Source organism: Momordica charantia, assembly GCF_013281855.1.
Source record: "Momordica charantia cultivar OHB3-1 chromosome 9 unlocalized genomic scaffold, Mcharantia_2.0 BLBB01000009.1, whole genome shotgun sequence".
Taxonomy (NCBI): domain Eukaryota; kingdom Viridiplantae; phylum Streptophyta; class Magnoliopsida; order Cucurbitales; family Cucurbitaceae; genus Momordica; species Momordica charantia.
The window spans coordinates 8,620,545-8,647,756 of NW_028275167.1; the positions used below are offsets into that span (position 1 = coordinate 8,620,545).

The window sequence follows — 27,212 nt, forward strand, 5'->3', positions numbered from 1 at the left end:
GACCATTGCACTACCGAATGATCCTCCCCTCCTTCTCGAAGTTACCCTTACAGGACACCCCTTCAAAAAGGAAAAGGCAATTCTTTGGCAAAACTTCATGAGAGCTTTTCTTTGGAACCTTTGGAGAGAACGAAATCAACATATCTTCACAGACAAAACTCTCCCCTTTGATATCTTTTTTGAAGCTATAGTATTCACAGTCATTACTTGGTGTAAATCCTCCCCTATGTTTCATTACTATAGCTACACTTCCCTCTTAGCAAATTGGAAGTGCTTTATGTAATCCCTCAATTTGAGGCTTTTGTAATTTCATACATCAATGAAATTGTTTCTTACACAAAAAAAAAACCAAAAAAAAATAAATCATCAATACTTTTATAAAAATTGTTTATATCCCATGTGATATTTCAAAAAGATCATTTTTTAACACTTGCAAATCTAAAATTTCATATATATATGTATTTATTTCTAAATTGCCTTTCATTCTATTACATTTATTATTATATTTTAAAAAGTATTTTTTAGGTTTTAAGATTGGTATCTAGAGTTTAAGATTTAAATTTAAGGTTTGGAGGGAGATTCAAACTCAGACATTTTCATCAGAAATAAACATGATAATCAACGATTAAATAATGCTCCGATGCTAATTAATAAAAAAATGAAAAAAGTATGCTCACGTGGGCAGTAAATGTGGCTGAAGTCAACCAAAGATGAAATTATATTTTACAACCCATTTTTTTCAAACTCTAGAGCGAAGTAAATTGGAATCTTCTGAGAAGGATCCCCACCCTGTATGTAACGAACGAACGGTAAATAGTAATGTTTTTGAAGAAAATCTCACATTTCTTCAAAAGACATTTAAATCGAAATCGGAGAAAAAGGGCGGCAGACTTCAAATTTCACTGCTAAATCGATCGAGGCGAAGAATTGCAGGATCCAATCCAGCAGCCAGATGAGTGGGCCGAGGCTCTGCTCTTTGCTCGCCGATTTGGGGTATGAGGGTGCTCACGCATTGGATCCAGACAGTTTCGAATGGCCATTTCAGTACGACGAAGCTCGCTCCATTCTCGATTGGATCTGCTCCAGCCTTCGCCCCTCCAATGTCCTCTCCCCTTCCGAGCTTTCCCAGTTACTTCTCTCTCTCTGTGTGTTTCTATTAATTTGTGAATGTTTTTATGGGATGGGCTTGAATTTTGCTCATCGGTGGATGTCATTTTGTTCTCGTGGTACCCAGGTACGGGCAATTCCTGGAAGAGGGGAAGCTTTTGGAGGTGAATTCTCTGGAAATTTTCAGTATGGTATCGTTTTCCATAGAGAGGGAACTTGTGCGGTTTTAAGTGTTGGTTTGTGTTGAGCAGGGAGAGGATTTGGATTCTGCTTATGATAGCATTTCGGCCTTTTCGTCTAGGCGGGACAACCAGGACGCTCTTTTCGGAGGCGAAGAAGGACTGAGGGATATACGGTACCATTCTGATTAATTAACTCTCTAAGTGTTGCTTCCATTGACCTTTTATTCGAGATTTCAGTTCTTGAAAGATTGAAGTATGCATTCACTATTTTCGTGTGCATTTCACTTCATTTAGATTTAATATTCCGACCGTGGGGCATTTTCTTTGACTCATATTTTCTGCATACTTGGTCCAAGCTTCATGTTAGTTTAAGGAAGTCACATAAAATAAAGATTCGGAGGGTTTTACTGTTTAACCTCTATGTCCTCTTTTCCCTTTTAAGTAATTGGTTTAGTTAAGTAAGACGGTGGATAGTTAAATTTTAGGAAGATAATTAGGTGGATGATTTACCGTTGGTGGTCAAGTTTCAAAGATTTTGTAGGGTGGTGGAACTAAAATTCAGGCTAGTAAGTGATGTTTGGGACTCAAGAACAAATGACTGGAATATTATTACAACAAGAAGTTTGTTGGATGAAGAGGAAAGTCAGTTGCTACTGATTTTAGACTTGCTGAAAAATAGGTATTAATGATCAGGAATGATAAGAGAGTTTGGTTTTTGGAGCCGGATGGAAGATTTTCTGTTAAATTTCTTTACATTAGTTTTATTGATTATAATTGGGTTTTGAACCAAGATTTTTGTTCCACAATATGGAAATGAGGCCGTCCAAAGTAGCATTTTTTAATAATTTTTTTTTTATGTCCAGCTAGTATGGGAAGTATAAATATGGCAAAAAAAAAAAAAATCAGCTTAGATGATCATTTGGGATGGTTAGCCTGTTGCAGTGTTTGTGTTGTGTCATTTGGGAACCAAAGATATGGATTCAGCTGCTCGCTTCTTGCCCTTTCAGCAGAATGATTTGGAATGCGATATTACATATCTTAAGCTTGTCTTGGGTTTTTTGGTTTGGTGACGGGGAACGTGGAGCAAATAGGAAGATTATTTTGCAAAGGAAGAGCTAAATAATTGTGGATGAATGTGGTAAAATCAGCACTGTAGAATATTTTGTTGGAAATAAATAATAAGCTATTCAATGACTAATGATGCTACAAAGAGTTGGGAGGATGTTTTAGAAGTTCCAACAATAAATTGTTCAGGATGGGTCTTGTTAGATAAAGATGTTCATGGCCATCCCTTCCATTAAAATTTTGTCTAGGTGGGAAAATTCTCTGTAAGGATTAAATTGGGCTAAATTGGGAGTGTGTGGTTGTTTTTGGAGGTTTGCGAGGATTCAGGTTTTGGTCTGGAATGGTTGTGTGAACTGTGATTTGTATCAAGAGAGCAATTTGTACTTTTGTATCCCTGGTGCCTACCTTTGGAACTTCAGGTGACTTTTCAATTTATCAATGAAAAGTTTGTTTTTTTATTAAAAATAAAAAAATCATATATGTGGTGGTCTTTGCCATGGTTTTGTACAATTATTCTTGTAGAGTTCATATTGTGTACATTATTAATATTGGCCGTTATGTTTGATTTTTATTGCTAACTCTTATACATTTTACAAACTTGTTTCCAAATATTGCTAGAGAAGCAACTCTCGCATATAAATCCGAAGCACTAGAGTTGCAAAGACAACTAAGACATCTCCAGTCTCAATATGATATGCTTACAAGCCAAGCTTCTACTTTGACCCAGGGGAGGCGGGCACGAGTTGCTGCAACTTCTAGTGTCAATGGGCAACTAACAAGCATAGATGATAGCATCTCCGCTAGGAATCTTGAGGTATATAAATAATGGGGTGAACATTTTAGTAAGGGATTTTTTAGGTATTTCTGAAATGGGCTTTTTTGTCTAGTTACATGAGTATCTAGGTCGGGGAGGAGAAGCAATTGAGGCCGGAAATGCCCCTATTGCTTCTTATTTCCTTGCTCATGGGGACTTTCTTTCAATTTTATTTAGAAGAGTCTTGACTCTTGAATGATAAAAGAGATTGATGGTTTGCTCTTTCTTTTGCTGTGTTTATCCAAGTTTTGTCTTCATCATAGTCTTACGGATAAATGCTTTTGAAAGTTAAAGTTTTGAGGAGAAATTAGAAACTTTCCTCTCTTAGATGATATTGTTCTTCAATTTTTGTCAATTCACAAAGTATTATGCTGCGTAAGTTTGTCATCAACAAATTTTAACATTTATTAATAAAGGACTATATTGCCCCAAAGGGCAGTCCAGTTGACAAGGGCTTGGGGTCTTTTGGTTATATTGACTTAGAGGTTTCAAGTTCTAACATTCTGGTGAGTTTAATACCAAAAACCCTTGCTGTCTCTCGGGTCCGGGCCTTGGGGAGTGCTCTTGGGTACAGGAGAGCAAAGCTCCGACTCCCAGTTTTTAAAAAAGAAAAAAAAATCAATAAAGGATTATATTGAAAAGTGTAAAACTGAAGGACTAAATTGAACTTTTTAAACAATAGAGACTAAATTGAAAAAACTCTCAAACATTAGGAACTAAAACTTATATTGAGCCAAATTGAAAAACAACATAAAATACTATTAAAATGAAATTAGTATTTAACTTTGAAAAGGGTGGGTTCAAAGTTTTGAAAATTTAAGTGCATAGATTCAGTAAATATTGAAACCACTGAATTACAAGAACACTAAATATTAAATTAGAAGAAATGGAAGCTACATATATTTATTATGAAAATTTTATGGTTGCATAAGGTCCTCTTTATGTTGAATAAATGTTAAAATTTGACTTCTCTTGTTAGTGTTTCTTTTCCTTCTTGCATGATTTCATCCTCATCTTGTTATCGCCCTCTTTCTTGAAGTTGAAATCTTGAATAAATGTAAATTTTTATGCTTAGTGGGACCTTGGTCTTTTGTATGACTATTTAGTGTAGGTATTTCATTTGCCTTAATGAAAGTGCTCTTAAAATGATGGCTAATATGGAAGACCAAAAGGGCCAAAGGAGCAAGCTACTTTGAGTTGTAATAGTGTATAACAATAATTTTTGAAAAAAATATATTTTATTTAATGGGTCCTTGTCATGCTTGTGCCCAATTATTTAGATAATTGTGTGTTTGCTGTGTCTGTACCATGTCATATTTGTGTGTGGTGAATTATTTTGTTCAGAGACATGTCATCTAAAAATGTTTTCTTTTTGTTTGTTTTTCTTTTTTGGTAATTTAGATGAATGCAGTTCTAGGAAGGATTGCATCCACAGCCCAAGAGTTGGCTCATTATCATTCAGGCGATGGTATTATTTTTAATTTGTTCTTGTAAAACTTTTAGTGATGAGTTTTATCTACCACTTTAAAATATACTTGATAGCCTAGTTATTTTAAATTAATTTCAGGCTTGTATTTTGATTCTTTTGATTCTTCTATTTAAAATATGTCACTCTGTGTGTGTGATAAGACAGATACTATTGCAATTACCAAGTTCCCTCTCTATAGCCTCACCGTCACTGAGGAGAACATCTCCTCCAATCTTGGTTAGTTGTTTTGGAAATTTAAATGCTTGAAAAGTGTTAATATGGTTGTTGGTTTTGAAAGGGGTTCATGTCCCAGATAAAGTTTGATGAAGCCTTTGTCATGTTTACTTGTAGCTAGATACGATCTATGTAGAACTGTGTTAAAAATGTTTGGCACTTGGTGTCCTTTTCTCAAGGGTTTTGGAATAGATTGCCGTCCAGTTTTAGTCTGCAGTTGGTTTTCCTCCACTATATAAGATTTTAACCTGTAGATGTTGGTGGTCATTGGTTCAAGGAAGAAGCTAACGTGAGAAGGATCATTGCTATTTTGTCAATTTTGTAGAGTCGTTGGAGAGAGAAAAAGAAGTTTTAGAGGAGAGGAGTTTATAGGAGTTATAGGATCTGATGTCTTTTAGAGTCTCCTCTTGGAGTGCTTTGTCTAATTACTGTTATTGTTCTCTTCTTTTCTGGTTAATAAGAGGGATTTCTCTATCTCAGTAGGTTTGGTTAGGATGTTTTATCATCCATTTTTTTCGTATGTCCTTGATTTTGTTGTAAGCGTGTTTCTGAAAAAAATTAGAGAAGCTGCCTAATCTTCTTTAGAAACACAATTGAGGACAGATGGCCTTTAGTCACTTAAACACTACAGCATAAGATTCACTAATGGGAGACAGGAAAATCCACAGTTATCAAGGTTGTCAATCTTTCTATAAAATAAGGACTAAGTAAAAACTTTGACTAATTGAAACCTTGATCTTTGAGAAGGTAGAATATAACTTACATGGTTGAGTCATTTGTTGTATTGTAAGGTGAAGCATGGATTTTTAAAGATCGGTGTTAGAGTATATATATTAATTAGTATATTTTATATTCTTGTATTAATATTAATTTGTCCTTTACCTTCTCCTTATAGGATTAGGTCAACCTTGTATATTTGTCTATATATATAGACTTTAATAATGAGAATAAACCACATTGGATTCTCTCCAACCTTAGTCTCTACGGTCCTTAATTTTTTAGCTAATTCTCAATGTGGTCCTTAATCATTTAAAATTCTCAATTTTACCCTTAGGTCCTTTCAGAAATTCTGAATTCTTTTCCTCCTAAGCTTGAGCATCATGCATGCCTTTTTCATTTGCTTTGTTTAACATTCACTTCCATTCCCTTGTATAATAATCTAAGTTTAATTCACTTTTAAACAGATTCTCTTCCTTCTCTTTTTTCTGTTTGATTCCTACTTGTGCAAGTTATGTATATGGTTGATTGTGCAGAGGATGGCATCTATTTGGCTTACTCCGACTTCCATCCATACCTAGTTGGGGATTCATCTTGCATAAAGGAGCTGAATCAGTGGTTTGCTAAACAACTAGACACGGTATGCAGTTTTGATTTTAAATATGTACTATGAAATTGTGTAATAATGGGATCTTTTGGCTATCAATATTTCACTTATGACAAAATGTGACGATACTGTTTTTTGATTGGAAGGGAGACAAGATATCCTTGAGTCCAAGCCGAGTAATTATAGAAATGCTTTCCTACTAATTTTAATGTAGAGTATTAGTTATCAATGTTTTTTTTTTCTTTTTTTTGAGCAAGAAGTGAACTTTTCATTGATGAATGAAAAGGAACAAAAATTGTTTGAAGATACAAACTCTCGAAAGAGTGAAGAAAACAAAGAAACGAAACAAAGTAAAACAAAAACAAAGCAAAAGCCATAGAAAATAACAATTAAGAGGGGAAAATGAAAGTTCCCCAGTTGGCGTTGATGAGAGGGGGAGAGTAGTTATTAGTTTCCAAATAGATCTGAAAGAGAACACCAGTGAGAAGCTTGAAATTTCGCAATACTGAAACGTTCGGATGCTGAAAGCCTTTGCTCTAAAAAATCCTAAGATTTCGTTCAAACCTATGCTCATATAGAATAGCTGCTTTAGAGGCCAATGGATTGACCTCACTTCAAGCAAGACCAAAATTTTTAGCCTTGAATCTTTTGGCTTCTTTGAATCACGAGAGTCTTATGCCTTCATGAGAGCGCACGGAAGCTTGTAGCCTTTATGCATTGTGAAATGACTAGAATAGTAATATCAAATTTCTATACTACTACTTTTTGCGTGAAGGCTGAAAAAATTATCAAGGACAAAAATTGAAGAATGATTCTATTTGTAATATTTTTTCTTTATATAAATGGAAAATTAGGTTTCCATTGAGAAAAATGAAAGAATACAAAAGGGCATACAAAGCAGCACAACGAAAGGAGACAAACAACCAACTATAGAAATAGAAAAAGGAGTTCTAATTCAAGATGATAAGGCCTAGGGGATAATTACAAATAGAAGCATAAATCTTGAAAGAGTTGAAACCTCTTCCCACGATCCTTAAAATCTTTGAAACTCTATTCTTTATCTCCATCTAAAGGCCTCACTGGACAAAAGCCTCCTTTTGTTTTCTTCTTTTTGTACTTCAATATTATCATCTGATGAGAAATATTTAATTTCATTCATATGATGGAATTACAAAATAATATGCTTGAAATTTTTTATTTTTGTGTTATCAAACTTCAATCTTATAATTTATTTTCATTGTTTTTGTCATGCAATAATGGTTAGGGGCTTTATCGACTAGTTGCTGAGGAGGGGAAGTCTAAATGTTCATGGGTGAGTCTTGATGACATGTCAAATATCCTAGTAAGAGGTATCTTTCTTGTGTGCTCTATTTTACCTCTAATTGTATTAACTTTTCTTTAGTTAATGTAGATATGAATTTGTTGAAGATCGTGACAGTTTTACATCGTTTTCCTTTTCTCTTAATTAAGTGGGACTCCATACAATCCTCGTCTTAAGTGGCCTTTTTGTCCTCTTTTAAATTTGTGTTACAATTTTGCTAATCAAAGCCGGTAACAGCAATTTCTTTTAAAAAATTATACATGCCTGAATTAAACATTTTTCAATTAGAAATGTTTGTCTAGGCCAGGTGGTTCAAGCCTGGGGGTACTTTGGCTTTGTTTTTGGGAGGAATATCTAGAGGATTTGTTTCTAGAAATCTCTATTCATTAAAAAAAGGTTGTGGAAGCACCTTATATTTGGGGTGTCAACTAACTCTAAGTCACTGATAAACTAATACACCACTCAAATTTATTACCAAACTGTAAACTAATATTGCAGCTATTTTAGGCTAATGTATGTTTAGTCCTCTATTTCATTTCTTCAAATTCCCTTCCTCTTAGATTGAACTTGTCATCAAACTCAAGATGTGGTGAATCACAATACCACTCCACTTGCAGAGAACCCTTAGAATTGAAGTTCTAGTTATTCTTATGAAGTAATAAGAATCCTCTTTCTATGCTGTTGATCAGCTTGAATTCACTTTCATAATTTGCATGGTCTTTGTATGAATTCCTTTGTTTTTGTTTTTTTTAACAAGATACGAACTTCTCATTGAAATAATGAAAAGGAACAATAATGTTCAAAGGTACACACTCTTGAAAGAGTGAAAAAGAATAAGAAAAGAAAACATAAACTTAAAGAAATATAATAAAAGCTTTCCAATTAGAACAAATCAAACTAGGGGAATAATTTCTAAATAATTTCGATAAAGAGCACGAATGAGAAGCCTTGAATTTAGCTATATTGAAGCGCACTGTCGTAGACTGCCTCTTTCCTTCACAAACCCTTAGGTTTCTTTCAAACCAAATCTCATAAAGCATTGCCTTAATGGCATTGAGCCAAAGGAGGTTGGCTTTGGAATTCAAAGATGGCCCAAGGAGAAGCCGAAGAACGTTGTCTGCTGTTTTGTTGCCAAAAACCCAAGGTAGATCGAATTCCTCCAAAATTGAATCCCAGCAATGCCGTGCAAAAGGACAAAGGAAAAACATATGTGACAAACTTTCCCCATTAGATTGACATAGAGGGCAGAAGGAAGGCACAAGATAAAATCCGGGCAGCTTCCTTTGGAGTACATCAGCTGTATTTACCTTCCCATTTAAAAGGATCCAAGTGAAGAAACTGACCTTCTTTGGACTCTTAGACTTCCAAATAGCTTTAAATAAATCTGGTGGCATTGAAATGTCTGAAGGAGGCTTGCGGATAGAAGACATAGTAAAACAACCTGAAGGCTCCAAGGTCCAACTTCTGTTGTCTGGTCCAATAATAGGAGAATAAAAATTAAGGAGTGACAGAAGTGAAACATATTCCTCGATCTTGTCGTCTTTTAGGGCCCTGCGAGAAATAATTCTCCAAGATAGTGACTGTGTCCCAAAAATCCGCAACAGACCCTAAAGGAAGCACAGAAAGGCGAAAGATTTTCGGGTATCTGACCATTAAAGGCCGGTCTTCTACCCAAATATGATTCCATAAATGAATCCGAGAACCTATGCCCAATTTGAAAACTACAAACTGACAGTAAGTCTTCCAATGGCTGAGATATATTGATCCATGGGCACCTAAGACAACCATTAGATCTTTCGCCTGTGGACCATCCGAAATCATTTCCCCATATACACTTGCCACAACCTGACGCCAAAGGGCATTACTTTCGCAACCGAAATGCCAACCCCACTTGGCTAATAATGTACTGTTCATCTTTGAGAGGCCCCCAACCCCCAATCCACCATCTTCCATGATTTTAGATGCTGTTTTCCAATTTACCAAATGATTTAAAGCCCCATTCGAGCCGCTATTCCATAGGAAGCCTTTCATTTTTCTCTCAATTTGTGTACAAATCCCAGAAGGAATTTGAAACAAAGAAAGGTAATAGAGGGGATGCTAGATAAGACCGACTTACATAGAGTCAACCGGCCACCTCTAGATAGATTGTACACCTCCGTTGATCAAGCTTCTTCTCTATTTTCTCCATAACTGGGCTCCAAAAGGAAGAAGACCTCGGATTTCCACCCAACGGCAAGCCAATCATTCAGTTCTTTAATGAAAAGTCTTGCAGTTTCTTACCCAAAAAGAAGAGAAAAAGGAAAGAAAAACTCTTGAAAGGGAGAACATCGCTGTAATTTGTATTCTTATATCATCCCTTTCCCTTTCTCATTCATATTGATATTTCCCTCATACATCAGGTTTCTTTTCTGATGAGCTTTCATAAATTTAAATCAATTAATTAAATTTGTGTTTTTATTGGCCAAGGATCTAGTATTGAGGGGAAGGTGAGCGATTTGATTCCTCTGACTTGCTATGCACTTGTGATTGATTTTATTGATTTCTGAAAAAGCTTGGTCCTTTTTATTTTTATTTTTATTTTTTCAAGCAGATCTAGAGACATCCCATCATCAACGTGTATCTGAATTGCAAAGGCTACGCTCAATGTATGTATTACGTATCCTTATAGCCAAGTGCATTGCTTGCTTACTTGAATTGACGCTTTATTCCTTAGCGATTACTTGGGGTTGAAAAGTTATTGGGGCATTAATCTAAAAAATGTAGAGAAATTTTAAGCATGGTCCAACAGTTCTAAACATGGTCACTTCACAAGCGTATGTGCTTTAACATGATCTTAGTATGCTTTCGTAAAAGGATTTTTTTTTAACAAGATTAATGAAAAGGAACAAAAATCTTCAAAGAAGAAAAACCCCAACAGGAGCGAAAAAGAACAAAAAAGAAAAGGGAAATCAGGAATTAATCAAGCGGAATAAAACCCAAAAGAGCAAAAAAATGACATAAAGATAAAAAAAAAACTACGTTAAAAAAGAGCCTCCTAATTGCAAAGAACAAAAAACAAAAGCTTCAAGAATTTTGATCATCAAAATCTTCGGCAAAGACATCTTTAGCTTATGGAAACTAAGCTTTGAATTCCTGAAAAAATTTGGCCCGAAAAACTTCAACTGAGCTTTGCTTTTCTTATGTAGCAACTAAGGTTTGAGAGAACCAGATAAAGATTATTCTCATTACTGAAGTCTATATATATATATATATATATAGACCAATATATAAGGTTGACCTAATCCTAGAAGAGGAAGGTAAAGGACAAATTAATACATATTATTTACAAGAATGTAAAATATACTAATATATACACTCTAACACTCCTCCTCAAGTTGGTGCATATATGTTAATCATGCCCAACTTGTGTGAATATTAAAGGAACGGAATTGTCGGCTTTTTGAAGATACGTTGATTTTGTTCGATTCCTTTTGTGTGAATATTAAACATTTAGCTTCTTGGTGGGCTATACTACACAAGAAAGTTTTTTGTAACTACAATCTTCTTTTGCTTACACAAGATTGGAAAGCGGTGATTGTATAGAGCTTTGGGGAGGGTTAGCTCTACCCTCCGCCTTTTGTTTGTATCCCCTTTAGGGGCCTTCTTGTTTTGAATACACATATTTTGTTTCTTATCAAAAAAAAAAAAAAAATCATGCCCAGCTTGCTAGAGAGATAATCTATCCGTGCTCCAGTCAATGCTTTAGTGAAGATATCTCTTAACTGCTCTCCAGTCTTCACATGTCCTGTAGCCACCAATACTTGCTGTATTTTCTCACGTACATAATGACAATCAACTTCAATGTGTTTGGTTTGTTCATGAAATACTGGATTAGATGCAATATGGAGAGCTGCTTGATTATCACACCAAAGTTTCATTGGAATGGTGACGCCAAATCCCAATTCTATGATATATCCATACTAATTCACACACCGACTATGCAATGGCTCGATATTCTGATTCTGTACTTGAACGTGACACCACATTTTGTTTCTTACTTTTCCAAGAAACTAAATTACCTTCGACAAATACACAATATCCTGAAGTTGATCTCCTATCTTCCTTAGAACCTGTCCAATAAGCATCCGAAAAACATTCAATATTAAGATGACCATGATCTTTATATAACAAACCATCTCCAGGAGCACATTTCAAATAACATATAATATGTTCCATTGCGGCCTAATGGTCAGTCGCAGGAGAACTCATAAACTGGCTCATAATACTGACTGGATAAGCTATGTCAGGCCTAGTAACTGTAAGGTAATTCAGCTTCCCTACTAACCTCCTATACTTCTCAGGATCTTTCAACAACTCTCCTTCCTTTGTAAGTTGTAAATTAGGCATCATTGGAGTACTACGTGGCTTAGCAGCTAATTTTCTTGTTTCAGTTAACAAGTCGAGTACATACTTTCTTTGTGACAGGATCCCCTTCTTGCTCCTTATTACCTCAATTCCTAAGAAGTATTTCAACATTCCCAAATCTTTAGTATGAAATTGACTATGAAGAAAAGACATGAGTGATAGGATGCCTGATGTATTATTACCAATAATCACAATATCATCCACACATACAACTAGTAAGATAATACAAGACTGAGATCATTTATAAAAAACAGAATGATCTGACTTACTCTTCTTCATTCCAAAATTCTCAATCACCTAACTGAATTTTCCAGACTATGCTTGTGGACTTTGTTTCAATCCATATAAGGATTTGGGCACAAAACACAGCCTAACCTCATTCATATAATTCTCTTCCCTCAGAAATAATAATACACAAATGCCTAAGCATGTTATGTAATATGTACTGTTGGCACAGTTTCCACGTCCATACCCTCAACCATGTTCTTACTCTTTCAGTACTTTATATGATAAATGGTTAAGCATCTGAGATAATATCCATTCAGACTGAGGGGGTGCTGATTTCTCTTTCATAGGGTCCTTTTCTACTCATCCATTTCTAATTTAAGGTTCTCAAATATGGTTTCTCTTTAGTTCTTTGGTGCTTCATGTATCGATTTGATTTTCAGCTTTTATTGACTTGTGCTCTTTTGATGATGATTTGGGACATATGTCTTTTCTTTTCAGTTTTGGGACAAGTGAAAGACAATGGGTTGAAGCTCAAGTTGAAAACGCAAAGCAGCAAGCTATTCTAATGGTTCTCAAGTCGCAAGTAACGTCAGATGAAGCCCATATTCATCTTGATCTTCATTCTCTCAGGTACAGTTTCAAAGGGCATATAATTATGCTTTAAGATCATTTAGGTTTGTTTCTAACTTTTTAGTACCAAAAATGGATAGGATGAAGGTAAACATAAAATAAAGGCCAAAATATTTTACAGAAGCAATTTTAAATAATATCATTATTTGGAAAGTTCAAGTTGAAGTTTCGTGCCCCACGCGGCAGCCCAGTTGGCAAGGGCTTGGGATCTCTATATTGGCTTAGAGGTCTCAGGTTTGAACCTTCTGGTGAACTTAATACCAAAAACCTTTGATGTCTCCCAGGTCTGGGCCTTAAGACGGGTGTGGGTGCCTCTGGGTATAGGGGTGCAAAGCTCCGACTCTCAGTTATCAAAAAAAAAAAAAGTTGAAGTTTCGTAAAATAATTTCTTTGGCCTGGGGTTTTCAGAAATTAAAGCTTAGAGCTTGTGGTGGTACTTTTGAAAATTTTATCTATCTTTTTGTTGTATAAAAACTCGTTAGAAGATTGTATATTTTAGGGGTGTAATAATTTCGGTTCGGGTCGGTTTCCGAACAGACCCAAACTCAAGTCGGTTCAACTTGGGTTGTTGTCGGTTCGTGTCGGGTCGAATTCGGTTTTTTTTCCCCTTATTCTTCTTTGTTTTAATGGAGCATGAATTCTTAAGATTTTCTTCCATCCCTAAAATCTCTCTTCAAAATCAAAATGTTCGGTGAAATTTGAAGAAACCCACAAAATTACTGGTTAAAAATAGATTGTGATTTTGATTTAGAAACCCACTTGTATCTATGAAAACAAAGAAAATCCAAAAAATTAGATCTTCTTCTTCAGATCTTCTTTCTATGCAAACCCACAAAAACCTACTTCAAATCTCTCTTCTTCAAATTTTATTTCCATGAAAACCCAAAAAAATTAGATCTTCTTCGTTGGATCTTCTTTCTATGGAAACCCACAAAAACCTACTTCAAACCTTCCTCTTCTCCAAATTTTCTTTCCATGAAAACCCAAAAAATTAGGTCTTCATCTTTGGATCTTCTTTCTATGGAAACCCACGAAAACCTACTTCAAATCTTCCTCTTCTTCAAATTTTCTTTCCATGAAAACCCAAAAAATTAGGTCTTCATCTTTGGATCTTCTTTCTATGGAAACCCACAAAAACCTACTTCAAATCTTCCTCTTCTTTAGATTTTCTTTCCATGAAAACCCAAAAAAAATTAGATCTTCTTCTTCAGATCTTTTTCCTATGGAAACCCACAAAAACCCATTACAGATCTTCATTAAAACCGACCTCCATAAAACCCACTTTGAAATCAGAACCATCTCTTTGCTACTCGCTGCTTCGTCGTTAATCTATTAGCTCGCCGTCGCCATCGTCGCCGCGCATCTCCTTTGTTGCCGCCGGAGATCTTCTCTCATGCCACCATAGTGGATGTTTCTTGCTGACACATTTGGAGAGGGAGGGAGATGTTCTTGCCGACACATTTGGAGCGGGAGGGAGATGTTCTTGCCGACACATTTGGAGAGGGAGGGGGGGGGGGGGGGGAAGAACGGCGCAACTACTCAGGAAATTAGGGTTATGTGAAGGTTACCTTTATTTTATATAGGTCGGTTGGTAGAACCGAATCGAACCGACTAGATTTGTATTTTTTGGATCGGTTCGGTTCGTCGGTTCGATTCAAATACTTACACCCTAGTATATTTTATAAATATCTTTTAATTTGTTCATTTGTCAGGAAATATTCTACACCTTTGCCAATTTGTTAGTTTTTTTTTGCTTATGCTGTAGCATCTCATTTTCGTTTTTCTATATTAATCATAATGTATATTAAAATCACCAAGTGTAATAAAAATGCTAAACTCTTTTCCATGGCATGTTTTTGCTTTCTTTCTTATTATTCACTCCCTTTGGGAGTTTGTATCCTTTTGTATCTTTCATCTATCAATAAAAAGTTTGTATCCTTCCGTTATAGTTGCTTAGGCTGGAATGTACTGTTTTTCCTTTTGCTTTTGTCTTTTTTATCTTCTAGTTTTCTTTGCTCCGTTTAGGAGATTGTTTTGGTTTTTGCTTTTGTCTTTCTATCTTTTAGTTTTCTTCGCTTCCTTTGGGAGTTTGTATGTTTTGAACAATTTGTTCCTTTTCCTTAATCAATGAGAAGTTCGTATCTCGTTAAAAAACAAAGTTTGTATCTTGTTAAAAAAAAAAAGAGCCATGCGAATATTTTATTCACCTTGAACAGATAATATAGATTTAAATTTGAAGATTGAAAGTTAGCTACATTTGTTGGATTAGCTTCTTGATGTTTATTTTCACAGGAGAAAGCATTCTGAACTGGTAGGGGAACTTTCCAATCTCTATGATAAAGAAGAGAAATTATTATCTGAGGTTTGTATGTTCTTTTTTTCTTTGAAAAGAAACAATTTAATTGATGAGATGAAATTAGATACAAAAGGGGGAGCCCATGAGGGGATTACAAAAAAGCTCTCTAATTGGATAGCAATGTAGCGAAACTATAATGATGAAAAAGAGGGGAACATATACACCAAGAGATAATCATATGAACTATTGATTCAAAAGTGTAGTGAGGAGAGTGTTCCTTATCTTGAGGTTTGTATGTAAATTTGCCTCAAGTTCTATTTGCTGTTGCTGTCCTCCTCTGACTAATTTTCTACTTATTTATTGACTTGATCTCATGTCAAGTTGCAGTTTAGATCAAATCCATTCCTTCTGTTGTATTCTAATCTATATTTAGATGGTATCTTTTTCATTGATGATTGCGTAAGGGTTTCTTGGGTCTACCTCATGAAGCGTTACCTTAAATCAGCTTAGTTTGAGAAATAATTTAAATTCATTCAATCTGATAATATTTGAGACTATTTTAGATAAACCATGATTTTTTTTCTTTCATAAATAGGGTATATCATTCATGAGTTCTCATGTACCAATGCACTATCAGTAAAATGGGCTGGGTATGAAGATCATAGGTTTTGTGTTTTTGTTTTTTTAACTAAGGAACATAGGTTTTTACTATTTATTGATTGTGTAATTTTATTCAAAATTTAACTCCCTAAACCATATTGGCAAAAGCAACTTTATCTATGTTCGACCTGAATAACCCTACCCAAGTATTTGACCATAAAAGTTAGAACTGCTACAGAACTCCTCCCAATTTTCTTCCTTGATGTCTGAACTACAACACAACTCTTATAATTGTTTAGCAATTTAGATTTACTGAATGGCTGAGTCTCATATCTTGACTTTTGAATTCAGTCAATGGATGTTCCTGTTCTTTCTGTAGTAAATATCATTTGCAAAAAAGTTATGGTAGAAGTTAGAACATATGATATATGTGGATTGTGTAATTCTAATCTAACTCCTATTATCCCTTAGACTATTCCTGATCTGTGTTGGGAATTGGCTCAATTGCAAGACACGTACATTTTGCAAGGTACTAAATTACAGTGGTTTTCTTGTCCAACTTTGTTAGATTATTATTATTATTATTATTATTATTTTTAACAATGATTCTAATGCAGCTTGACTTTAAAATCAATTAGGTGACTATGATTTGAAGGTCATGCGTCAAGAATACTATATTGATCGGCAGAAAGTGGTAAGTGGCCACCTTGGAGTTTTCAAACATTCCCTCTAAGTCTCTCATTTTGTACTAGCCCTAATCACTGTTATGCCAACTCATTGTGGTTGAAATCTAAGCTTACTCTTAATCTTATTAGTGTACTTGGGAGTTTGCATCTTTGGACAATTTTCTGTTCCTTTTCATTAATCAATGAAAAGTTTGTTTTTTGTTCGAAAAAAAAAAGCTTAGTAATTTCAACCTTCATCAAATTTATACCTTGTAGAAAAAAGCGGACACGATAAATATAGCAAAAATTTTCTTCAAAGAGATAACTAGAACAGTGTACCTACAGTGATTGTTTTTGAATGAGATGTCAAATTCTTGGGACATTTCTAGAGAAATTTGTTGAAGAAATTGATACTTCTCTATGTTTTGGTACAACAAGTCTTTCCCAAAAGGATGGATAAACCGAAGTCATAAAATGAAGTCTGGAATATTTGACCAGATTATGCTTGTGTGGTGATAAAACTAAATTATGAGATGTAACTATTCCCGAACCAGAGTAGAATCTGTTTTATGGTTTGGTTGTCTCATCTTTTGGCTGCTCGAATTAGTGTTTGTCTGTTCATTTGTAGTTCTTAACTTCTCATTCTAAGATTAATATTAACATTTTATAAGATACCAACTCTTTATTATGTCTATCCCTTGCATATCTTTCAAATTTTTCTGGATTGACGATACAATTTCATTTTGCAGTTCATCAGTCATCTGGTCAATCAGCTTGCTAGGCATCAATTCCTGAAAATAGCTTGTCAACTGGAAAAGAAGAACATGCTTGGAGCATATTCATTGCTTAAAGTTATAGAGTCAGAACTTCAAGCGTATTTGTCAGCCACCAAGGGACGAGTGGTATCTGAGCTCATCTTTTGATACGCTTTTTTTTGCAGTAATTGAATAATATCTCTTTTGCTGTAATTGTATCACGCATTTAAAAGTTTATCACTCTTTACATCATTTTTGTTGCAAATAAAATATTTGAGAAGAAATCTGAAATCTGGGTTAACAATTTGTTTTTCCTTGATATCAACTACTAGTTAATCAATGAACTTAACGGTCTGCTTTTTTTAGGGCCATCAACCAAGCTCTATTCTGAAACACGTGCTAGTATTTTCTCACGTGCTGGTATTTTCCCTTTCTAGAATTATTCTTGATTCTGGTTTATTACTTTATGTCATTATAGGGTCGTTGCCTGGCACTGATTCAAGCTGCTTCTGATGTACAAGAACAAGGTGCAGTTGATGATCGCGATAATTTTTTGCATGGCGTCAGAGATCTATTAAGCATACATTCAAGTAAGGATAATCTTTCATTTCAATATCTGGGGTTTTAATTCAATACTAGTCTCAAGCATAAAAAATTGTATCTTTTTGTTTGACTTGGAAAATGTTGTTACTTTTTTTTTAAACAAAAATGTTGTTACCTTTTTTTTTAAATAAAAGAAACAAACTTTTCACGACGTATGAAAAGAATACAAATGCTTGAGGAAACAATCTTCCAAGGGAGAGAAAACAACATGTATATTAAAGAAACAAAAAAGAAACAAAATCACTAGTGAGAAATAGAGATTTTCCAAGAAGAACATATAACACTAGAATAATTCTAAAAAATATTAGAAAGCAAACACCATTAGGAAGTCTTGAACTTAGCTAGCTCAAAGCATGCTAGCCGATCTTTCTTTTTGTCTTCGAAGATCCTTTGGTTTCTCTCCAACCAAATTTTGTATAAAAACTAGAAGCTGGAACAAGAACGAACAGAAAAGGCATCTTCAAAGCTACAATCATGGAATTCCTCTTAGATAAAGTCTTGACCTGAAGCTTGAACAAAGAACTCAATCTTCAGAACCACCAACGAGAATTAACACTGATGCTTGACCATTGAAAACTCAACACACTAGGAAACTGAAAAATTAATTTGTGGTATACAGTTTTTGAGGGAAATTCTAAATGAAAACAACTTATTTATTTATTTGTTTTGAATGAGAAACAACTTTCCATTGATATATGAAAAGGAGAACAAAGTTCAAAGATATGAACTCCCGAAGAAGTGAGAAGAGAGAAAAATACAAGCAGAATAGTGGCTCGACAAGGAGCACTAAAATCAAGATAAGAACAAGAGAGGCCAAAACCATGACGAGAGGGATCACAAAACTTTATGAGTGAGACTTCGGACAACAAAAAACATTTTTTGAACGATTCTTTGTCTGTCTTTTTTGAAATTGTTGATAATTATTATCTTAATCTTATTGTCTTTTGCCAACTTTTTATGGAACGAGCTTCTAGGGACTTCTGGGGTAAGCTGTGCTACACAGCATTGTACCAATCATTTTCCGTTAGAACTTGAGTTCTTAGGGGAGGGGAATAAAAGAAAGAAAGCAATCTTCAATCATGCATTTTTGGCTATTATTTCATGCACATGGAGTGGAAGACTAGATTTTAAAAAAAAAAAATGCAAAAATGTGGCTTTCATTTGTTAGAGGGCTGGCTTTCTAACTTATTGTGGGTCTCTTCCACTGGGGAGTTTTGAAGTTTTTCCCCCCCTTTTTCCCATATTTGCAATATTGGCCATGCTAGCTCTATAATTTATATATTGTTTTGGACTTGGAGTCTTATGCTTTTGTATATTCTTGTATCAGAAGTCCAATATTTCAATTTTTCATAAGTTTTCAGTCATGTTGACATCATATCTGAAATGAAATACAATTATAGAAGTTTGACTCCCTAATCTGGTATTATGATTTCTGATATTGGAGGATTAATTAATTAGACTGGTAAGCATCTGACAAGGACATATGGTAGGAATTAGAATGTTTGTACTACCTTGTTTATCTCATAAAACTTTGACAACCTTTATCTTCTGTAGGTCAAATTTACTTGGACATTGTAACTAATAACTTGCTCTTCTGTAGTTCGAACAAACTTTGCCTTTTTGTAAATTCTCTCTCTTAATCGTAGCTTAATCGCTGAAGATTCGGTTTACTTTGCACGAACAATTTATTGACTTAATATGTTGCTTACACAGATATCCAGGCTGGAGTATCAACTTATGTGTCTGCTCCCGGCATTATTCAACAGATATCTAGTCTTCATTCAGACTTGAGAACCCTACAATCTGATCTTGAAAACTCCCTCCCAGGCGACAGAAATAGATGCATCAATGATCTGTTAGTATCTTATTTCTTTATATCTGTTATACCTTTAGTTTTTTGTGCACTCAATAATATTCAAATGAAGTAATGGAAGTCTAATGATTGACTAGACCAAAGAAATAGCCAGTGTACATGGCTTTAACTATAGGAGAAACTAGTGTTGAATTTTGAGGTCAAGATATTGTGTGGTGCTAGTCTTTATTAGCTGATTTTTCAAATAAGCAACATTTTATTTATTACAATTTATTTTATTAAATTGTATAAAATTTACTGAGTGCTAGACTTGTTGAGGTAGGTCATTATTGTAGATCATGAGTGATTACAGAAGAATTTTGATTTCGGTCATCAACATTAAAAAAATCTGGTTTACGCGTCTGACCAAAATTCTTCTATTATGTTGAATCTAAACTTATCCAGAAAAGAGCTAAAAAAATTTTCGACCATAGTGATAGTAATCTCCAAGAACAATTAGCCAAACTCTAAAGGCCTAGAGTAATCTACAGAGGATGTTTGCCCACTAACCAATCGCTAACAAACAAACTAAAAGCCATTAATAACTAAAACTAACTCAAGTCTCAAACAAACTCAAAATGAAATATGAAATAATTCTTAACCACACTACAATCAACAGCCGGATCTTGGATCCTTAAATTTCGTTAACTTCCTTTTGTGAATAAGAACCTATCTAAAGAGAAGAGATGGAGGCCTCCCTTAAGTTTGACAAGGTAAAGGAAGCATTAAGGAGGGAAGGATCTATGAGATCACGAGAATTAATAAATCTGTTAGAGCTCCTCATATTGGATGTACGTTACTTCCCATTAGATCTTTTAGGAGGGCCCTCGCCACATTACAACTAACCACCAATCTGTTTTTGAGGATCCTTTCAGATCAAGACTATCATTGAGAATCTCATATGGCACGTATATGTTGTTACTAATATCAAGATGTCTCGTACTTTTGAGGAAGAGTATGTTTTGTTGATTACTTGAAGTATAGGTATTCAAAGATTACATGTCAGCTGAAATCTCAATCCAAAAAAATCAATTATGATATAAATCAATGAGTGTTCATCAATGTTATTACGAACTGTTTCAACTAATTAGTTAAGATTTTGTTAAATCAATGCAAGTATATATAACGAAGAATTTATAATGAGCAAGTGGAGAACTGTTTTGAGTAAGCAACCCTTGAATTGCCCTCTAATCTCTACTGTGCTTAACATTATGTTACCAAAGAATATTGAAAAATAACCTTCAGGTCTGTAATTACTCTTTTGGCCTTATTTTGCTTGATTGGAGGCCACTTTTGTTTTAGTTTGGCTCCGTTTTGGGGGTTGGTTTTTTGTATTCCCCTTGTATTTTTTTTTTCAATTTTTCTAAAGCTTGATTTCTTATTAGAAAGTAGGAAAAAAAAAAAAACTTTAGAAGGTCAAAAATCAATTTCGAACAACCTTGTGAATTGGATGTTGGTAAGGCCACCGCGCTGAATCACCTGTTGACGATATTTCATTGTAAGGCTTGTCCTTAAATAACAAAAAAAAAAAAAGAGGAAAGACTTGTCCTTAAAACTGCTTGTTTTGATCTACCAGTCTGCTTCAAATTATGGCTATTTTGTTACATCTGCTACATTCCTGTCCAGTTAATGTTCTCTCTTTTTATTTATTACTTTCGTTAATTGTAGGTGCTCTCTTATTCAAAGTTTGCAGCAATTACTTTTCGCCTCTTCGACAACTGCACAACCAATACTAACACCGCGGGTACAAGTTGTCATCATAATAATTTCCTGCAGGAATTGCTCTTGTGCATATTATTTTTGTCGTCATTTCCCTTCTATTTCTTTATTAGACAATGCAACAATTATAGCAAGCAATTTCCTTCAATCAGAATCAAATTTTATCAAAGAAAAGATAAAACATGGCTAGAGGATCAGGCATTTCATGCAAGAAATTTTATTATCTTATTCCAAATCAGATTTTCTGTAGAGAAATAAATACAAGTAGAAAGACACTGCTTCTGTTTGATCATTAAGTGGTTTAACATATAGAGGTAGGTATCTGAAGGTTTTACTCAAATCACTGACTTATCTATCTGATAATCTATCTATATATGTGTGTATAGGGGGAGGGGCTAAAATTATGTTCCAAGATATCCCTTTTATTTCTTTATAGTTGAAGATTAGAGTTTGTATTATATTGCTTTACTCTTTAATTCTTACCGCAAGCTTTCTGCAAATTGTTTTTAAAAATGGCTTTGTTCATTGCAATTTTCAAGAAGTTTACATGGTGCAACCACCTTGATTTATTTCTCAAAAGGAGAATAAGAATGTTTCACTTCGTTGGTCACAAACAAAAAATATTTCAAGAAGTGATTGTGTAGGATCTCTCATATTACACCATGTAAATTTCTCATTTAAAAGAGATATTTCTATTAAATCCACCTCTTCAATTATTTCATTGAATTACTTCATGTTTTTCTTGTCTTCTTCCTCCATTGAATTTCTCATGCAACCATCTTGTAGCATTTGATTATTGGGCCGAATAACCTTTAATCTTGTATGAAGCTGACTTTTTTCGTTATTCTTGTACGAAAAGTTGTCGGAATCATTAGAGACCCAGATAACATATTTTTCCTTTTTCAGAACATTAAACAAGATGCCCAATACTTTGCATTAAGTCTTAGCAGCCTTCTCAGTTAACCTAACCTACCACATTGCAGCTAATTATGCCTTCACTAGTACATCTAGTTTGTTATATAGCTTTTGTGTTGAAATTGCCTTCCATTCTGTGTGTTTTTATTTTTGCATAATGATCCTTAACTCCTGGAGATTTTATGGTTTTTTAGGCCTTGATGAAAGAGCTGGATGAAATGGAAAAGATAAATGCCAAACTATCTTCTGCAGTTGAAGAGGTTACCTTGGAGCACTGTAAAAAGAATGAGGTAGGTCTTTGTAAAAGCTATTTTATTTTATCTTTTTCCATATTCTGGGTTTTGTTTACCGAAAACTTAATCATGCTGTTTGGTCAAAGTCTACAAAAAGTTTCATTATGTCAATCAGATATGCTTCTTTGCTATATAATTGTATAATATTTATTTGTCATTAAATGCTTTCCTTTTCCCTTGTAGACATTTTAAAAGCTTTGGTTTATCTAGTCTGTATTTGGTACGTGAATTTGTGATTCGTAAAAGTTGTCACTTAGTAGTGAAGAGGTTTTTGTTCCTAAAAAGATCGTAGGTCCAAACCTCATCTTTGTGATGATATTCTCAAATAATTATTTTTAAAAGTTAGTGTCTAGCCTGAGTAGTAGTGAGTTTGAAAGATTGAGTTTATTAGGGGTGAGCAAACACAACCGAAAAACCGAGCCGACCGACAAAAACCGACCGAAAAGAGGTCGGGCGGTGGTCGGTTCTGAATTTTCAGAACTGATTAATCGGTCGGTCGGTTCACAAGGACCATGTAAAAACCGACGGACCGACCGATTTTAATATTAAAATATATATTTTTTTATTTGGTATATAACCAGCCTAGGGCATATTCTTCCATCCCCTTAATTTCTTTTCTTTCTGCGTCGCATCCCTAGAAATCGCTTTCTGCGCCGCATCCTACCCCAAGAATGAAGAGATGAAGAAAAAACTCTCAAATCCTCCCCCAAATCTCAATCCCCAAACTTTTGTGGCTTCACGACTTCTTGCATCAATCCCTCCTCAAATCTCAATCCCTCACCTCCTCTGGCGTTTGTTCATGCCGGTGGTTTGGCTCGTGGCTTGTGCATCAAATCCCCCTCGCTAAATCTCCCTCAAGGTTTGTTGATTTGTTATTTGTCTTTGGAATTTTTGCGTCGTATCTCCCCCACTGCATTATCATTCTTCTTCCTTTTTGATTTTGAGTTTGTTTCGTCGCTCTCTATTCCCCTTTTTCTTCGAATTCTTCTGAGTTTCTTATTCATCTTATAGAAAAAATGAATTAACACAATTAAATAAAAAAGAGAGAAATCAGTTAAAACCGACAAATCGACCGACCGAACCGACCATCCAGTCGGTTGACATAATGAGTATTTAAAAAAAAAGTCGGTTTTCATTTTTTTGAAAACCGAAAAGGTCGGTTCGGCGCCGGTTTGGGCCAAAAACCGACCCCGACCGACTGATTATCCCCCCTAGAGTTTATGTAACTTAAGTTTAAGTAGTCCTTCAAATTAACAAACATATAGCATACGATAAATATCCTTATCAAATATAAGTTCAACTTTCTAAAGTTTTATGCATCCACTTGTGATTCAAATTATCGTCCCACAAGGATTTTTGTTAGTGCGTCTTTTTGGGAAAAGTGTAACGAATAAGCATACGATGTAAATTAAGTATTCCAAACCTTGGTCTTTTATCATACTTTACAACAGTGTAAAAACCAGAAACATATGGTCTGATTTAAAATCTTCTGTTGCATGCAGATTGTAAAACATCATTCTCAGGAGGTTGGGCTACAACGTCGCGTTTTCTACGATTTCTTTTGCAATCCTGAGCGTTTGAGGAGTCAAGTTAGGGAGTTGACTGCTCGAGTCAGAGCGATGCAAGCTTCGTAGTTGACTTTGTTTGTAAATATAATTTTTCTTGTTGCTTTATCATTGTATTTATCTGTTACAATATATCATCTGAGGATGCTTAATTGCAAAAGAAAGGTTTGAGTTTTAATGACACCAATGATCTGATTTGGCAGTGTTGACCACAATGATTCAATGATATAGTTCCACTTTGACAATTGTTAGAGTGCTTGAGATTACTGATTAGTCAGTTACAGGTTACTAAAGGATTATTACATATATACCCTTGATTAGGCTATGTGGCTTGTGTTGAAGGTGAAGGGTTTTTTTGTCCTTGAGAAGAGCTTGAAGATGAAGCCAGAGAATGTTGAATTGAACTATTAAACCAAGTACAAAACCAATAATACTTTTTGACAGCCAAAATTGACATCAAAGAATGTCTTTGGTGTCAATGCTTATCTAAGATCTTGTGCCTTCAAAATTGACATCAAAGAATGTGATTATGTATCAAATGGAATCAATAACATTCAAGCATCAATCTTTAATTTTTATGTGACGGTTACTAAATGTCGCAATCACATGACAGGTGACGGTGAAGTATTGTCATCCACAAATTATCAATAATTGTTTACAATTGTCAGAAAATTGTTATTATCGCCATCTGTCTTTTATGCATGACGGTTAAAAAATGTCACATTTGAATAATTAGTGACAGTGAAACATCATCATCAATAATTTATCAATGATAATTATAATTGTCAAAATGTTTTATAATGACACGATTAAATAGTCAGAAAAAAAAACTGTCAAAGAAAAACTTTTATGGTGAAATATGTCATGACAATTTTAAAATACAGAAATCAAAATGAACCAAAGTTAAGAGTACATGTTTTAAACTTAAATTTTTTAAATTCAAATTTTAAATAGATAATCATCAAAGTTAAGTGACCTAAGCTTATAATTTAACCTATTATTAATTTTCATAAATATTAAAATTTAAAGGGTTTTTTTTTAAAGAATATATCTTTACAAATGTGGGGTAAAGATTCGCACCTTTGACTTACCAGGAAGGCTAATAAATGTTTGAATCATTGAGCTATGTTATGTTAATTATTTTTGCTATTGGACCGAACTGACAATAATAAGTTTTTGTCGTTAACGTATTGTTACTTAAATATATTGATGCAATATATTGATTAAACTAATGTGTAATGAGTTAATGTGACGTGGTACTCGTAAAATAGATCAGTTGGATAAATAAAGACGAACAACCTAGAAATTCAATAGATAGGCATGTAGGATATATGTTAAACCATAATTTTTTACTCGCTCTCCCTTATTTTATCCAGCCTAATTTATTCCCTCCAAATCATCCATCTTGATCCAATGACTCTTGTCAAAGTGAAACCTCAACATTTATCCGACCATTTTAATGACAACACATTATTAGAATCATAGTTGGAAAAATTCAAGTGAACTCAAAGCGCAAAAAAATGGAAAGTTGAAGATTCTAATGGGAAACTTCTAAACTAACACAACCATCTAAATTCAAATGACTAAATATGTAATTTTAACCTAGAAATATATTATATATAATAGTACAAAAAGGGCAGAAAAGAGAAGTAAAAAGGTATGAATTCAATAGTCACACAACATAGGGGCTAAAAAGGGACTGGTAAAAGCACAATATTTGTCATAAACCTTTTACTTGTCTACATTGTATATTGGTTTTAGATATACAATGGAATATTCACAAACACCAAAAGAAAATCCAGACAAAGACCAAAGAGAGGCTATAAAGCATCATCTTCCATATTTTTTCCTAGAAAATTGTGAAGACCATCTCGAATTACAAGCGCTATTACATCCATATTCTCGAACTTTCAACTTGAACGCAATCACCTCCCTAAAGTTATAAAATTGTTGCAGTTAAATCTTTGTAATGCCTAATTGAAGGATGACTCAATAGTTAAAAGCATCTCTACTTCTCTCCTTGGGGTAGTAGGTTCGAATTCTCACCTTTGAATTTGTGATCTAATAATATTCTAAAAAAATGTCCTAGCCACTGCCGTAGTAACTAAATTTGAGAGTATAATTGGGGCAACCTCATAGTTTAGGTGTAGTTTTACCGTTATAATTTGTGGTTTAATTGCAACAATTTTGTACTTAATACGAAATTACCTAACTTTTTCACTGTACATTACGAAAAATGTTGAAAGGGATTGGTTGCTCCATTATATGTATGCTTATTAGAAAAAGTATATATGTTTTTCATTAGAGTTATCATCCATATTTTTTCTTCGTCTATATTATACAAGTTGAGTTACAGTATCTTTGAGATTAAATTCATATCTCGGAGCTATAATCTTTCCTATTAATGATTAGATTAAATTTTATGAAATTGAAAGTTAGAGGTTAAGGAATTTAAAATTGATGGACTATGCTAAATACATGGACAAAAAATTATATTTTTACCCTTTTTGTAGTTCACTTCTAACGTATATATTTAAAATCCCAACCAAGTTTCAGAAATAAATTTCAAAATGTCTTTTTCCAAAAAAAAAAAAAGAAATAATTGACCAATATTTCAAACCTATTTGTAAAAAGATACAAGTTAAATAAGAAAGAACTTAATTATTAATATAACAAAAATTCAATTTTTAAAAAACAAAATCATTTCATACTTTTTAATTTTCTTAGGATTGGATTTATTTATTTATTTATTTTTTTGAGCATTAGCTTTACTTAAATTTCTGAGTGACAAAAGGGGAGAATATACTGTGTGTGTAAGAAAACCTAAAAGGAATAAGAGAAAGTGACAATTGAGAAAAAGGAAACAAACAAATTTAAAGTGAATTGGAATTTCACTTGGAAATTTGCAAAAGGAGAAGAAGCCCCACAGTGCATAACCCTCACAGCAGAGACAAAATAATAATAATAATAATAATAATAATATGTTTGAAAATGGTCCAAATTTCAAACCCAATTCCAATTGCACAATAAAAGTAAGAACCATAGAAATGAAAGAAATATTTCGTAAGTATTGTTCTTTTCATATAGTTTGAATTATTTAGCTCTCACATTTTTCGAATTATTTACGTCTCACATTCTCCTGACATATAAGTAAGAGTAGAAATAATGTAAA

At 34.0% G+C, this 27,212-nt stretch overlaps 1 protein-coding gene across 4 annotated transcripts; it reads left to right on the plus strand.

The window, feature by feature from the left end:
- The first annotated feature begins 780 nt into the window (after positions 1–780).
- AUG3 (HAUS augmin-like complex subunit) lies at positions 781–24,285 on the plus strand. Of its 4 annotated transcripts, none has more exons than XM_088117530.1 (19): positions 781–1,128; positions 1,235–1,271; positions 1,359–1,462; positions 2,973–3,168; positions 4,570–4,636; positions 4,802–4,873; positions 6,124–6,227; positions 7,459–7,543; positions 10,103–10,160; positions 12,646–12,777; positions 15,070–15,139; positions 16,145–16,202; positions 16,312–16,367; positions 17,088–17,240; positions 17,572–17,683; positions 19,410–19,551; positions 21,217–21,292; positions 22,377–22,472; positions 23,978–24,285. In XM_088117530.1, exons 1-19 carry the CDS (start codon positions 953–955, stop codon positions 24,107–24,109), a joined length of 1,926 nt encoding a protein of 641 aa, XP_087973656.1. In that variant the 5' UTR covers positions 781–952; the 3' UTR covers positions 24,110–24,285. The 4 variants fall into 4 exon arrangements, with proteins under 4 accessions (XP_087973656.1, XP_087973657.1, XP_022156083.1 ...); XM_088117531.1 differs by having other exon boundaries at positions 783–1,128; positions 10,106–10,160; XM_022300391.2 differs by lacking the exon at positions 4,802–4,873 and having other exon boundaries at positions 785–1,128.
- Positions 24,286–27,212: the final 2,927 nt, after the last annotated feature.

What these genes read in the sequence shown, in the direction of transcription:
- AUG3 (XM_088117530.1), top strand. Translation starts at nt 953, where the DNA reads ATGAGTGGGCCGAGGCTCTGCTCTTTGCTCGCCGATTTGGGGTATGAG. An exon ending in TTGCTAAACAACTAGACACG is followed by an intron (nt 6,228 to 7,458) that starts GTATGCAGTTTT and finishes AATAATGGTTAG; the next exon opens with GGGCTTTATCGACTAGTTGC. An exon ending in TCTATTAAGCATACATTCAA is followed by an intron (nt 17,684 to 19,409) that starts GTAAGGATAATC and finishes TTGCTTACACAG; the next exon opens with ATATCCAGGCTGGAGTATCA.